General features: G+C 40.5%; 1 protein-coding gene across 13 annotated transcripts in view; it reads right to left on the bottom strand.

Annotated features, from left to right (window-relative positions):
- LOC117576938 (sodium/calcium exchanger 1) overlaps window positions 1-16,732 on the bottom strand; it is a 35,769-nt gene that overhangs the window by 15,071 nt on the left and 3,966 nt on the right. For 9 of the 13 annotated variants that reach the window (XM_034262083.2, XM_034262091.2, XM_034262092.2 and 6 more), the window contains exons 1-2: window positions 10,905-11,056; window positions 6,477-8,512 (exon numbers count right to left, since the gene is read on the bottom strand). In XM_034262083.2, the coding sequence (XP_034117974.1) occupies window positions 6,477-8,293 (1,817 nt within the window). In that variant the 5' untranslated portion in view covers window positions 8,294-8,512; window positions 10,905-11,056. Of the gene's footprint in view, window positions 1-6,476; window positions 8,513-10,419; window positions 10,442-10,483; window positions 10,580-10,904; window positions 11,057-12,285; window positions 12,430-16,732 lie in introns of those variants that run through there. The other 4 variants (XM_034262084.2, XM_034262087.2, XM_034262088.2 and 1 more) reach the window with 4 other exon arrangements.

Below are 16,732 nucleotides of genomic sequence, written 5' to 3'. Positions count from 1 at the left end.
ACTGCGATCTGGTGTTGTTAGCCAGATGAATAAAGACAAGGAGAAGCTACCTGCTGCTATGTATTCTATTGTTGAGCATTATTCACAATCAGTTGTCAGATAACACGCTGCAGGTGACACATGTGTGACCTTTGACATTGGCTGCTTCGGCTTTGTGTTATGCGCCATTTCATCATGTGCATCTTTTGACGTGTTATGCCTGACATTCATTTTTTTTCCTGCCAATGTGTTTGTTTTCTGTGTCTTGTGTCGAGACAACGACAAACAGCTCGCAGTTTATTGAGTTGTGTGTGTGTGTGTTGCGCACTCACACAAAACACAGCATAAATCAGGGACAGGCAGCCATTCAGTCACAAAGCGTGGCAAGTACAGCATGAGTTTGATTTATTGCGCATACGTCACGGTTACCCATTTACATAGATTTTACATTTAAATTGCTTTTATTTACACTACTGGACACCATAACACAATTTACCGATGTTGGCCAAATGCCAAATGCGTCATCACAATTGCTGGGCAAATAATTTTGTTATATTAACAACAGTTACTTGGACAGTTTCAACAAGTTTTAAAGTGCTTTAAATTGTACTTTCGTTGTTTCTCATTAACAAGCACAAAAACTTTGTCTGTACCTTTCAGATAACCTTTGCCTTTGGCCAGACCCCAAAACCCTTTTTGTAAGCCAGCGCAACAGTTGCCAGGCCATAGCGTTAGGCTCGAGTCTCGGGTTTGCGATTTCACTGCTGCTGCCGCTGCTAAAGGATGATGATGATGATTCTTCAGGTTTTTGCTTTCGACCCCCTTTTGTTGTTCTTGATGTCATAATAACAACAAGCAAACAGCAAGGCAAATATAAACAAGAGTAACTAAAAGGCTCGAGCTACTCGTATTCGTATCAACAACAGCATGCCACACAACCGCAGCCACATCCTCAGGCTGAGCCTCTGTGACCGAGACCAAGACCGTAACCCAGACCGAGCATATCAATTGGAGACTGTGCCGGGTCCGATGAGCTGCTCGACGCGACCACAGCGTTGGGAGTTCTTCAACATTAACATCAGATACTCGTACAGTCTAACGACATTATGATAAACACGAGAGGCTGAGCAACAAGCGCAGATGAAAAAATTTAAGAGAAAGAGAATGAGAAAAAACAAAAACCAATTGACATTGAAAAGGTTGCAGCCAAAGACAAAAGATAAGTCTGATGTGGTCGATGTCCCTGCCGACGGTAATTTATACAGCAAACCAAGTACCCAATCCCATGAAATTTGTAATACAAATGAGAAAAAATCAAGTTACTCTTGGGACGGCTTTCGTATAAGTACAGCTGCATAAATTTATATGTATGCATAGCTTAGAAGCATTCTGTTGTTATTAAAATTAATATTTTACAATTTTCCAAATGAGTCTAATGGACTGTAATAATTTAAAACTTTACCCGTTTTAATCTATTAACAGACAGACAACAAATAAAATAAGTGCTCAGCTTGGAAGCGTGATTTATAGTTTTACTACAATTAATTCTCATATTGCCAAGTTTAATTAACGGAAAATTGCGCACAGTGGTAATTGGGAAGAATTAAATTGAGCTGACGCTGCTCTCTATTATTTCCTCTCGAAGAAGATGTAACTAATGATGATGAGTTTTATTCTTGTATTTCCACAGAGCATTGATCAGGTGCACGTCTTGTGATTGTTATGAGAACAGAGCACGCTGACGAGCCGGGGTCGCCCTCAATGATGATGACGATGATGATGAGATTGTTTGTTGTAAGAGGATGGAATACACACACACACACACACACACACATGCACGCACATACACACACTGATAGGCTGCCTGTTGGCTGGCTCACTTATTCGCCAAGTTGTCAGTCAGTTAAAGCAGTTGGCACATTCCCTGGCGGGTTGCCGTCGGCTGTAGGAAATGCTACTTGTTAAGCAAAAGCCGCACATACCACAAACATACAGTTCATACACACACACACACACATACACTAACGTACACAAGCGCACACTCTTGCATATATTTCCACTCAGAAACAGGATACAGAGCGAAGCGTTGGTAACATGCTGATTTGCCGAGGATAACTTGTAAGTTGACTTGGATTGTGAGACATGCCCCAGTCACTGGCTTTCTTGGTTTTGTGGTTTTGCCTTTTCAAAATACATAGCATAAATTTCAATTTTAGATTATGTGTGCTTAATAAAATATTTGTTCTTATCTTTCTTTTCATATGCTGTAAACGTAAAATACACGCAGACAAAGCCAGCACATTTTTTAGATTTTTCTTTTCCATTCACATTTTATATGTTCGCATTTCGTTCGAGCTTATTTGATGTGTAGATTCCTCGACTACTACTTCTTCGAAAAAGAGCAGAAAAATATTCGAAGTCAACAGCTGGCTGACTTTAAGAAAACGAACGATAGAGACCCCCAATGGCCATTCCTCAAGTTGGCCAACTTTGTGGCAGGCCTTTAAGCTATATGGGCAGCGCAAATTGTCCTAATTAACAAATGCCATAGCCAGAAAATCCCCTTAAAGCCTGTCTGGCATATGAAATTGCCATTGCATTGTTGTTGTTGTTGTTGTTGTTGCTGCCGTTACGGCGGCTGCAAAGCTCTATGTGAATTTATAAGAGCATTCGTTTCATTTACTTAAGCTAATCGGGCGCGTCCCTTTGCGTAATTGTGCAATGGTCAGCTGTAAAGTAGGCAACAATATTTAGTACGGTATTAAAAGTTAAAAAGTATTGCCTACTTCTAGGTTAACTTTATTGCAGCTCAATCATTGCAAACGAGCAAATAAAATGAATATTTAAAACAACGAATTTCAATGAGCAACAAACCCTGTAGAGTATTCCCCAATCGACTCGGATGGCGTAAGATTTGTTTCCGGTTTTGTGGAGTTGGCAAATGTTACGAGAGTACTGAAATTTAAAGCCCTCGTATAACTCAATATAAAAGCGCAACGCTTCTCATCGTCAGCGTTTGACGCAGATTATACAAATTTATGCAACAGTGTCGGCACTTTGCAGCGCCCTCTGCCTGTTCTGGTCTCCCCACTGTTTTTTATGGCATTACAGACTGCTGTTTTTTATGAGAACTGACGCCATGGCTGCCGCTGACGTTGCCGTTGCCGTTGCCGCTGCCGCTTCTGTTACCACTACCGTTGCTTCTGTTGCCCATTTCCGGCTGCCAAGTGCTGCTCGAGAGTTGACTAGAGTAAGAGTGTATGTGTGTGTGGGTGTGTGGTGGAAGTTGGCTAACACATGGCCAGCTTCTGGGCGTTCAGAGCAGCATTTGATTTTCATTAAAAAAGCGTAGAAGTGCACAAAGTTGTTTGAAAACTTACTGTGGGCAACACGGCAACAGGGCAAAGCAGGGCGAAATTCCTTATAGCGGTGTTAGGCCACACGTATCAACATCAACCTCAACATCAAAGTAAGTAGATTTTGTGAGTAATTTAATTTTGCGCGAGAACTTGCTCCCAGCAAGCGTAACGCAACGCAATGCAAACTGTTTAAATTGCTCAACAACAATATAAGCAAGTAAGCTGTGCGCTTTAAGACCTGTCGAATACGTATTGCAAATGCAGTCCATTGTGGCTGACTTCAATTGCATACAGTTTGCTCCTTTGCTGGCCCTCGATGGAATCACACAGAAGGCGTGCCTTAAGTCCACACTTCGTATACGTAACGGCACCAATAAGGCAAATATGCCCCAGAGATGTGCATGAAGCAACAGACGGAGAGCAAGCGAGTGGTAGGCACACAAGTTGGATGGCAATATTAAGACTAAGAAGAAGTAGAGGAATGGCAACGAGGCGAAACAAAAACGACAACCAAAAAAAAAAGAAAAAAAAACACGGAAAATAAGAATAAAAGGCAGAACACAATTCGTAGCAAGAGCACCGCAAGGCATACAACTTGAGTGGCTGTAAATGCTGCGATATTGCCAAGAGAATTGCCAACAGACGCAACGGAAGCATAAAGAAAGAAATGCAGTTAACGAGCCACTTTGACAATAGCAATATTGAAACGTTTAAAACCGACCAAAATAATTACAATTAAACCAAAATGAAGAGACACAGCAAACTGCAATTGCTCGCTCCGAAAAAACTATTTCAGCTTGATTGTTGCCACACTCGCATTTAGTTGTGCGCTCACCAAATAGCAGCTTAATGACCATTTTGGGAGAACACACCCACACACAAGCAGACATGTACAGACTCATTTGCTGTTCACTCGTGTGTGTGGCATTTTCATGAGGAATGCCGCTTGACATGGCGCAGAGCGTTGCCACTTTATTTTTGAAGTTGTCCCCTGGTATGGGTCTCATCTAATTGTCTGCTGCGCTTTGTTGCTTATTATGAAATAATGCAAAATCTCAAAAATTTATGTTATGTGCCACTCGCTGGGGCAACAATGAAGTGAGCTTCAACGTGTGCGTGCTCTGTCGTGGCGTCTGGCAGTTTTTATAGCTTCTTTTTCGTTGCGGTGCCGCAGAAAATGCCAGCGACGTGTCAAAAACAATTTATGCGGAGCTGCAAATCAGCAAATTGAAGACAAAGATGAGGATAAAGACAAAGACAAGGACAAAACGCCAACGACGACGCCAAAAAAAAAAGGCAAACAGCAAAGTGAACAGTAACTGACACATTGTATTAAGAAAAGTTGACTGTTTTGTCGGAATACGTAATTATAACGACTAAATTAAGGCACACCTTTTGACAGCCAGACAAACATGCGAAAGTAATGCCGAAAATTATAAATTAAAGCATTAAAGAAGAGAGGACATATAATAAAATGCTATGCAGACTTTTGATCTACTAAGCTCAACTTGACTGCGACCTGCATTTAATTAAGTTAATAGTCAATGTTTGTTTGCCTGTTAGAGCCACTAACTGATCTACATATTGTAAGGACAATCAGGCTAGCAAAACAAGTTGGGTAACTAAATTTTACTGATGACAGCCAGACTAACTCATTTTATAAAATTAATTAGATTTTGCACTTTGTCTTTAACAAACGCATCACACGCAATGCCATCTGGCCCCTCAAAGCGTGTTTCTCTTTGCCAGTTTGATTGGTTGTGTGTCTGTGTGTGTTGTGTGTGATGTTAGTGAGTGTGTATATGAATGTGTGTGTGCTTGGTACAACAATATGACGCTGTGGCACGCAGCACAACATTTCGAGTAGAACGCACTGCGAGAAACACACATATTTGGCAAGCCAAAGTCGTATAGCAACACAGCTTGATATCCAAGTGTTTGCGTGTCCATGTGTGTGTGTGTGTGTATCATGTGAGGCATTCACACTATCAAACACCATTCCCTAACGACAACACGACCAGGTGCCAGGCGCCAAGCGCTGACAAAACAGCAGGACTATAGCTTTCGGCCGCCATTCTCTCTCTCTGCTTTTAACAATTCCTACACGTATTTTGGCCTAGAAACTTGCTTTGCCATTGCCATCTGGCGGGGCAATTAAAAGCGCGAATTATTTCGACTTTAATCGATTCGGTTTGCTGGCTGACGGACCAATTCCCAGGGCGACCATTTCAAGTTGCCGAAACACAAAAACTCAGCCGGGAGTTGCGGCCCTGCGTGACCTGGCTTCGATGTGATGAGCAGCAAAAAAGCCAGTTAGTCATCGAGCTAGTTAGTTAGGAATGAGCTATGGCAACAAGGCAGCAGTTCGTAAATCAACCGTTATTAGGCTAATATATAAGTCAAGTTCAAATGTAAAGTAAAGTTGACCTCAATAGAAATATAGATATAGATATAGATATAGATATAGATATAGATATAGATATAGATATAGATATAGATATAGATATAGATATAGATATAGATATAGATATAGATATAGATATAGATATAGATATAGATATAGATATAGATATAGATATAGATATAGATATAGATATAGATATAGATATAGATATAGATATAGATATAGATATAGATATAGATATAGATATAGATATAGATATAGATATAGATATAGATATAGATATAGATATAGATATAGATATAGATATAGATATAGATATAGATATAGATATAGATATAGATATAGATATAGATATAGATATAGATATAGATATAGATATAGATATAGATATAGATATAGATATAGATATAGATATAGATATAGATATAGATATAGATATAGATATAGATATAGATATAGATATAGATATAGATATAGATATAGATATAGATATAGATATAGATATAGATATAGATATAGATATAGATATAGATATAGATATAGATATAGATATAGATATAGATATAGATATAGATATAGATATAGATATAGATATAGATATAGATATAGATATAGATATAGATATAGATATAGATATAGATATAGATATAGATATAGATATAGATATAGATATAGATATAGATATAGATATAGATATAGATATAGATATAGATATAGATATCAAAATGACTTACTCTGTAACATTGTTGGTAAAATGCAGTTCTCCATGGGCTCCTTCATAGTGTTTGCCATCGATAGCTGTAATATCCTCTGTCCAATAGGGAACAATGACCGATCCTCGGGCGCCCGAATAACGCATAACGACAACCTCGTACACTCCAACGGATTCACAGATCTCGTAGCTTGCCTCGGCGAAGGCAAATATGCCGGCATGATCATCATCCAGAATCATAACAGTTGCGATTTGTGGCACACAGATAGAAACAAATTCGGATGGATTAAAAAGACGTATGTAGAAGCATTCGTCCTCCTCAAAGATATCGTCATCAATGATCTCGATCTTAAAGCGCTGCTCATCGACGCCAGGAGGAAAGGTGAGTGTACCTTTCTTGCCCACATAATCAGAGCCTGCGGAGGCTGTGCCATCCTCTGTCTCAAAGTCCACCGTGGAGTAGGTGGAGATGTCGCCTCGACGGACAACGCGGACTTCAAATTCGCCACAGTTCTCCATGACTGTGTAGTGTCCTGGCTCGAAGTAGATGCGAGTCGGCTCATCATCGTCATCATCATCGTCTATGCGATGCAGTTGCGCCTTCACCTCGTTCAGATCGCTGTGGGCACGTTCCTGAATCTTGCGCATAAGATTCCCACTGCCGACCAGCTTGCGTGTGGCCTGAATGCGATAGAACGCTCGCGATTTGGTGCCGCGTGAGATCATTTGCTCTTGAGCCATCATTTCGAGTTGCTCGAGATCCGCATGCGGATGCTTCTGACGCAATTCCGCCAACAATGTGATATATTCCCTTCTGGCATCCTCGTAGGCATTGTCTCGTTGCGCGACTATAGCTGAGGCGCGTCTACCAAGTTCGGCATCTGCCTCGTCCTTGTCATGCTCGCCAGCAACAACAACGCCTCGCTTATTCACGGAATACTTTTTGTTCATGTACCTGTAGAGCAGCAGCCGCCGCTCGGCAATGTAAGCCCAGAGTACAGTGACTGGGAACATAATTAGAGTGATAAGACTCTCCCAGACCTCAATAATGCCCGGCGATATGACCGACAAGATCACCCAGAGCCAAATGTAGGCGAATATCGAGAAGACTGCCGTCACGATGAAGACACGCAAATGCTTAATACGACGCTTCTCCCCAGTGGGAATGAGCACCATGCAGAGGGCAATGATGATGAATAGATTGTAGGCAGCCGAGCCGACTATTGTGCCGGGTCCCAGATCGCCGCTCTCAAAGTTTTTGGCATAGATCTCAATTACGGAGAGCAGAATCTCGGGAGCACTTGACCCAAGGGCCATGAGCGTCAGATTGGCCACAGTCTCGTTCCAGACGCGGACACGCATTGGCTGCTTGGTGCCGTCGGGTGCTCTGAGCATAACCGTCCGCTCAATGGAAGTGATCGCCTCAATGGCACCCATGAATCGATCCGAAATGATGGAGACGCCAACAAACAGATAGATCATTAACATGAAGTAAACGAAGCCGCGTATGCAACGATCTCCCATCGATAGATTCTTTTGGGGCAACCACAAGGGCAACACGAGACCCGGCGAGCACATTGTAGTCTCCTCATTTTCTTCTTTTTTCGCTATCAAGTCGGGATCATCTTCGTCGATTTGCTCGATCTGCCGCAGTTGTCGACTGTGTCTCGTCTCACTGCCATAGAGATCTATCGACTCATTGAACTGAAAAGCGTAGGAGGAGAATTCTTTGCTATCCTGTGCGTCTGTCGACTGCAGCGTGTATGTGACCACATAGACGACTAGTAAGAATATTGCGAAGCTAGCAATGGATGTGATCGATTTGTGTATTGATAACATGGCGATATCTGTTATCTGTGGCTTGGCTCTGTGCTTGGAAGTGCTTTGACTATTGGCTTGGTTCTGGAAGCGTTGTTGCGTTCAATTTGGCGTTGCGAATCCTGCTCGCTGCACGTGGTGTGGATAGCCAATTATATTGATGCAATCGTCCTGCGAACCGGCATCATCACAATCGCATGTTCAACACCTTAGGTGGACAACTGATGAAACTGGTGACACCTGAAACGAAAGGAAATTTTACAATTTACATCAATTTAATAGCAAAACAAACGGTGTGAATTCAAGACGCAGTAGATTCAATAGCTATACACAGAAATTGGCCAGATGTCTGTTGTTCCCAAAGTCTTTAAATGCACATACGCAAGTTTATACGAGTGAAATCGTCTGCGTACACACATGTACTCGCATGTATTTTATATTTTTTGTATATTTACACGACACTGAAATCAAACACAAACTGCAAGTACACACAGAACGAGAGCGAGAATGCACAGCAAACATAAAACATAAACAAACTACAAGTAGAACAACTAACAGAGAAGTCCGAATGTAGACTTGTTCTACATAATACCCTGTATTTAATAGTGCAGAAGTCTGAAGTCTCTTTAATAAAAACGAATTTAATTACAGGTATGAATACGAACTTGAAAAAATGTCATCATTTAATTATAGGTATAAATATAAACACTTAAATTAGTTAAAAAAATGTTTAAGTGCTGCAATGGCCTAGTTTATTTATTTGTTAAAACTGCCATAAATATTCATTTTTTATATTGAGTCTGTTTTTATTTGCCTATTTACGTTTGTCATTAATGTCAACAAAGTAGCTTCCATAAGAATGCATTTTCAACAACTCAAATGTTCACAAAAAAATATTAGTTATAATAATAATGTTTTTTGCCACTCTCTCATAGTTAAATATCTATCAAGTATTATAATGAGAAAATTTTGTGGATAGATTGTGTCGTGAGTCGACTAACAGATGCGCTGTCAAAACAAGTTATTCTAATGAGTATTAGAAAAGGGAAAATAATAATAATTCAGGCGATTCCTGGAAAAAGACTGCTACTTTATTTTATCTTTCAGCAGATCTATGAATAAAAGCAAAGTTGAATTTCATTGGAAGATGGGAAACCAAAATGAATAGTTGATAGACAAGAAACGATTGGGCGGAAAAATAAGTATATGATATGAAATCGATAAAATGCATAATGTAGCAATGTCAATAACGGGAATTGTGTGGAAGATGAAAAAACTGTGCAAAGCATAACGGTGACAGAAATTGAAATAGCAAAAGAAAAAAAAAAAAAAACAAGACACTCTGACTGACAAGTTAAGCGGACAAAAGTGAGCAGAACGAAAAGACAGCAACACATAACGCGAAATGTGCTGAGAGAGCGAGAAAGCGGAAAACAGGGTCAGAGGGAGAGATGATGAGATGGTAAGAGAGAGAGAGAGCGAGTAGGGGTGATAGTAGGCTATATTAAGATATGCAGTTGTTTTATGTGGATGGCTTGGTGCATGGCAAGTACGTATGTACGTATGTACATATTGACATATTTACATACTGCGAACATGTATTATGCATATGCTTCTGCATGTCAGCCAACAACGTTGAGTATGGTAGGTGGTCGTGACACAGTCCGAAAACCTTTACAATACCTCGAGTATACAAAATCACTTTTGTGGCAGTTCACATGGCGTATGCGTAATATTGCCATACTCCTTGGCCAAACTAATATGTCGAAGCATTTCTTTTTTTGGCGTAGGGGCAAAGATAATCGTTGATGCTTGCATTAATTTAGCAATTACAACGTGCAAATTGCGCCAATAGCTGGCACATAGGGAAAAGAGGCAGCACCGAAGAAGAGACGTGCGGACGGACGGTCAGACAGATGGCGAGACAAACAAACGCCCCAGGGAGCAAAAACGAAAAATACACATGCACATATTCCCAGGCAGACGGTTCGCTTCGGTTTGGTTTTTCCACCCGTTTTTCATTTCAGGCAGAAACAGCAGCAGCACCAGCAAATTGCATTTAGCCGTTATTGAAAACTGTATTTGCACGTCAAGTAAAGAGATTGCAAAATTAATTGAAACGTTTTGGACCGTAGCTCCCGTATTACCGTATAAATTATTTAAACACAGTCCGCAAATATCGAGCTTATATATTTTAAATACTTTCGTCACCTTAATGCATATTTATAGAGTGCAAGAAATTATTTTTATAAAATATTTGAATTTATCATTCGCACTGTGAAGCACTCGCGACCTTTGGAACAAGGACTGAGACTTGAATTGAGACTGCGAAGGCGAATGCGAATGCGAATGCGAACGCGAATGTGAATGTGAATGCAAATGAATGTGAATGAGAATGGGGAATGGAAACGGGGAATAAGAACGTTGAGGCGAAAAGAAAAGGGCGGCAGTTTCTAAACGCTTCATTACGTTACGTTATGTGTTGCTCTCACGTTAGACGCTTAAGTAGACGCCTTTCACACTGTTTGCATTGGCCAAATTTGCCTTTGCCAAACATTTTTTGCGCTATTCTCAACGTTTTTTTCTTGCTTTTTCTGCGTTTTTCATTCGGTAAATTGCGTTCCAAACTCACGGCAAAGGTGTTTGCAGCTCGCAGGTCGCATTAAATCGTCGTCGCGTCGAGTCGCTTAAATTGCACTTTCTGTGGGACCCTGATAACTACGAGTATTCCCACCGACCGACCGACCACTCGAGGCACTGATTTCATCTGCTGCTCATTCGTGTTTTCTCTTTCTCTCTATCTGGTTCCCTCTCTCTCTCTGTCTCTCTGAGGTTTGCTCACTCGCTCGTCCGTTTATTAGTTCGTTTGGCAGCCAATGCACAACTAATTCGCTAACCTGCCGCGTCACCTGTTCGTCTCTCGCTGTTCCCAGCTCATAATTATTTGAATGCGCTACACAACTTTGGCTGAGCATACTGCTGTTGCTCTTTAAAAGTTTTGCTTGGTAATGAAATTAAAATTTCAAGTTAAAGTTTTCTTAGCAATAAATTGAAAACCTTTTGCCTTTTAAAGCTTTCTCTCTTTCTTTAATAGCGCATCACTTGTTCGACTACGCCCTATTAGCGTGTTGTTATTCCCTTCGTGCAATTATTAACCAATGTCTTTGCCTTTGTCCAAATATTCTCTGTTATTCTACGTCTGTGCAGTGTTTCTTTCTCTGCTTTCGTTTGCCTTCTCTCCTTCACTTTCCTTCACTTCTTGCATTTTCCCTTGGTTCAATTTAGTATTGCATTTTGTTTATTATTTGCCGTTTCGTCTGTCACGTTCACAGAGCATAAAATTGAACAGCAAGCAATAATTTGCTCAACAAATTTTTGATGCTGCACATTCGTAACAAAGACATCGTCTTCTCATTTGAATCTTTATGCTATTCTATTTAGAGAAGACTTCTCAGACAATTGTAAGACTAAAATACAAGTACTAGCCGAAGCATTAACATCATCGCTAGATAAAACTATTTATTTATTCACACTCGGTATTATTTTTTGCCATACATACATATTCTAATTTACCCTTAGGTTATATTTAGATATATATATAGACATCCAAAATTTGTTTGCATTTATCTCTCTCTTTCTCTCTCTATATCTCACTCACTGTCTGTGAATGCAATGCTTTTGATCTAATATTTGCGAACACACATCTTTTGACTTACGAACGAGTTTGCCGACTTGTGCTATTTGACTTGGCTTACTTTGTTTGGGGGAGCTTTTGACGGATTTCGAAGATTTGTGTGTGTATTTGTGACACGCCTTCAATGTCGACTTTTTGCTCGTCTCCTAAAATGCAGCTAGAAGGCAAACTCGTTTCCCCAATATCTGTACGTGAATGATTTATGGCCAACGGGCGTTGAGTTTTTGTATTGTGAAGTGAATAACTCATGAGGCACAGTTGACTATGTGCTCATCGATTGACTCGCGAATCAGTTAACAAAGCTGTTTAGTTGCCTTACCTTGAAGCTGTGCTCCTCTTCAAAGGCTCAAGCCCTGCGTCTCCAGTTCAATTTTTACTCTATTTCACTTATGTTCTTTTTTTGGGAGTCACTTGTGTGAAGTATAAATCAAAACTGCGTCAATGAAAAATAATATGACATATCGCGTAGAAAATATCTGACGTACATTTTGTTGACACCTGCTGATATCACTGCGCTGCATACTTGACAACGTAATAGAAAATATATTGATAGGCATAGAGAGATTGAAGCGGGTATCAATTGTTGTCAACAGGCAATTGATACAATCTTAATAGGTTGTGTGTCGGCACGAGGGTTGTCTGTTAACTTATAGTACTTCTTACTAATATAATAAAACCTATCATAAATAATTGAAGAGCTTCGGTTATAGTTTTACGCAGCTATCGAAAGAGTTGAGCTGTCTGCTGTGGCATTCATCTCTACCCCAACACACTTTGTTTATTAACAATTCATCAGGTTTGTGTGGTTTGTTTTGAACATGCCTCTTTCGTTAATTCAATTTAACGACTTAGCAGTTTCATCGGCACACATGAACTGAGAGGAGAGGAGCATAAAATATTTTGCATGCCCAATTACATTAAATAATTGATTAGGCGTCACTTTGGCAACACAGCAAAAACTCAACTCGACTCAACGACTGTCAAGTAAATCATTTAAAGTCAGCCACTTAGTTGGTTGCCATAGTTCGTTCATTCATTCGGGGGGGAAGAGCCTAAAAATGTAAATTGTGTGCGCTTCAAATATTTATCATACGCCACGTTAACCGCAGAAGCTCTAAAGCGAAGTGTCGCTACTTGCCCATTGGCCTCATTGTGATGAATGCTCTAAGCCATCCAGAGACGTGTGTATGTGTGTGTGTGATACATATATAATCGTATTAGTATTTGTATGGGTAGCACACCCTCTCGATTGGGCTAAGTGAAAGCTGCCACAGCTGTCCGCACGTTCACACACTCACATATTATCTGGACAGACAATGTCTGCATAAGAGTATCAATGCCATTTAGCAACTGCTTTCTGCTTTCACGTCCCTTTCTTTCACGTCCTCAGCTGCCAAAAGCACAGTGAATACTCGTTGTGATTGTGTTGCGTCGATAGGCAAATGTGTAATCCGCTTCTTGCAACACAGCTTAGGCATCAAATCAAGATAATAACATTACAGTTTCTACTTTGATTGCCTTAAATCCTTTTCCCATTATCGACTGACTTGGGCATCAACTAAACAAGTTTTAATTAAAATCTTTGCCTAATATGCATTCGTTTTAGCATAGTCTGCCTGTGGTTGAATATATTTTGCTTTTTGCAGAACATGTTTTAAGTCTGGCACTCTTCACTAAAGAATTTCTGATTATTTTCTGTTCTGTGGGCTCTGCCTTTTGTCCCCCATTCGCCCCCTTCATTTCCCTTCAGCCCTATGCCGAGCGTAAGTAATGCGAGTCAAGCTCTACAGCTTTTGGAATACATAGGTATAGGATTCGTTGTGCTAAAAGGAGCTTGTTGCGAGCATCCCAGGCAGCTCAGCAAGCTTGGGTTTCGGGATGCCAGATGAAATGGTTAATGCAGCAAAGGCAGCCAGCAAGCAGGCAAGCAGGCGAGGAGGCAACAGCCAACAGCTCAGGCGTTTGGTAGCAGTTGTTGTTGTCAGCACATTTTCCTGTCGCTGCTGTTGCCTTTTATTTATTGGCGACAGTTTTTGATATTGTTGTTGTTGTTGTTGCCGCTACAACAACTTTGATGACGGTCGTTATGGAAGTCGTCGATTTGGAATGCCTTGTCGCTGTCGCCCGACGTCTCCTCTTTGGTTGTATAAGCTTAGATGGATATCGTTACTGTTGACAGTTGAATGCGTACATAACGTCTGTCCGCCTGTTTGCCTGTCGAGTTGCAACCCCTCGCAAACGTATCGCACCTTGCCACAATCTGGCTGCCTTACATTTTCACGCCTGTTTTGTCTGCTGTCAGAGCTAAACTGTTTATTATTTAACAATATCGCCCTTTATGACTAAGTGTCGGCTTGGCTTGTCTGCGCACACATATGTGTGTACATATGTGAGCTCTTATTTATTTATAAACTGTACTTCACACCATTTTAAAATAGATGGCACACACACACACACACACAGTCTCGACGGCACGTTCAGCTTATGGCTGCTTATGCCGCTTGCAAATGCCAGTTACAAATTTTAATAGTTGGCCACAGACAATGGATTACGAACTGCAATTGTTGCTCGAGCTCTAGCTCGCGGCTGTGGCTGTGGCTGACACCAAAGCCTTGTGGCACACACTCACACCCATATATGTGAGTGTGTGTGTGCCTCAGAGGGCAACAAGCCGGAAGCAGGCCGTTAAGCAGGCAGCGCCTGAAAAGTATGCTACGCATTGTCATTGCTTCATGTCGCGTTGCTCGTTGCTCGTTGCTCGAAATGGCAATGGCGGATAAAATGGAATGCCAGCACGGAGCAAATGGGGTGCTGATTGTGTGAACACCATTTACACTCTTTTATCAGCTCGAAGTGTTTACTTAAAGACATACATTTTCGCACTACAATGCAGATAACAGACACACAATGAAACGAAAGTTGGAACAAATTGAATGAAATAAAGACATGAAAGGCAGAGACAGTTAAGAAATGAAGGCACAACAACAACCAAAATGAAAGTGTAATAAAGAAATCATTAAGCTAATGACAAGTTCACACTATAAGCATTAATATATATGACATTATTCAGCATTAAGTGAATAGATTGCTAAGCTACAATTATTCAGTAACGTGTATACTTGTTATTTCAGCTAGGTTTTTCTTTTCATTATATACAAGTTTGCTAAGTTAATATTATTTAGTAAAATGTATGCTTGTTATTTTAGCAAGTTTTTCCTTTTTTGTTGAAAGTCAGTTTTGTGGCTTTAAAGATCATTAGTCTTAATAAGAGCACAGTGTTTTGGGAAAAGGTCAAATAACCCAAGGGGACAGCAACAGTAACAGCAACAGCAACAGCAGCAGCACATGGCAATCATATCGCATACAAGGCTTCCATTGACATCCCCGGGCCATGACATTGATTTGATTTCATTTCGAAGTAGCCATCAAATACAACATGGGCGATAGCGTTTTGCTTTTGGCATGCTCCTGTATGTTTTCCTATGATTTATTGGCACACTCTCACACACGCACACACACACACAGATGAAGGACTCATAACTCAAACATGCTTATGCGCAGGATACACACACATAAAATATAAAATATATAGAAAAATACATAGAAATGATTATTGCGTTTGCGTTAACGTTAACGTTTTGTGTCGTCGTGACAGCAAAAGTTTATATCGATTTTATTTTTATTTTTTCATTTCATTTCACAGAGAGGACATCCAAGCACATCTTGCAAGTCAGCCTCATTGACATGTCGCACTCACGTGCCAAACATAGTTAAGATAGTTAAGAGCTGTTTCTGGTTTCGCGTTAGTTTTGTCAGCCAGTATCAAAGGAAAGCAAACTATTTGCAAACTGCCGCTGCGGCTTTTTGCTGCTGTTGCAGCTTCCACTTTGAGCGCAGTTAACAAACTTTTCGAGCTCAACTTTAAATGAGAATCCTTGATGAGGTGTTGTCGATAGAGTTGAGCCAAGTGCCCAAGATTCAAAACCCCAGAGCTGATGTGATATGTGTGTCTAAGCCAGCCGCTCTGATGACTGATGATGCACACAGAGAACTCTGGGTTGGAGCATTGTTTGTGGATGGACTAAACTATTGCTTACGTTTGGAGCCATCAATCAATCAATCAATCAGGGCACAGTCGAACGGTCAACGCAACACCACACAACACACAAAATGCTGATGCTGCAATCAACTCAGCAAATATTTCGCTAAACGACTTGGACAACAAAACGGTCAACCAATCGAGAAATGAGAATCGAGAATCGAACGAACAGTTGTTGTCATTGCTGCCGCTTTACTACACTACTCTCCACTGCACTTGCCACCAAGGCAATTTATATTTATACATTCCTTGATGGCATGAAAATTGCAAATGGTCTCAGGGGCAACAGTGTGACGCCACCTGCAGCAGGCATTACGGCAGTTACTGGAATTGAATTCAGATTGAGTGTGGCAACATTGCGATAAGCAATGCTGTCACTGAGGCTAATATTAAGTGCAACAGAAGACAGAAAGCTGCTTTGCAATGCTAAAGATTTGTCAAGAATGTCAAGTTTAATGCAGTGCGTAACAAAAGATGGAAAATTTATCATTGATACGCTGACAACTTCTGTTTTCTGATTAATCTAAACCAACTCAAATACGTAGTAATTAAATTATTATTTGCATGGAAATGTGTGAAACCAGCTGCATTCCACGATGTCCACAAGCTGATTAATTATACAACTGCCACACAGCAGCTTATGACTCAATTAAAATTCCATATTCAA

This window comes from Drosophila albomicans, chromosome 2R, assembly GCF_009650485.2.
Source record: "Drosophila albomicans strain 15112-1751.03 chromosome 2R, ASM965048v2, whole genome shotgun sequence".
NCBI classification, from domain to species: Eukaryota; Metazoa; Arthropoda; class Insecta; order Diptera; family Drosophilidae; genus Drosophila; species Drosophila albomicans.
This window is presented reverse-complemented; position numbering and strand designations above follow the sequence as displayed.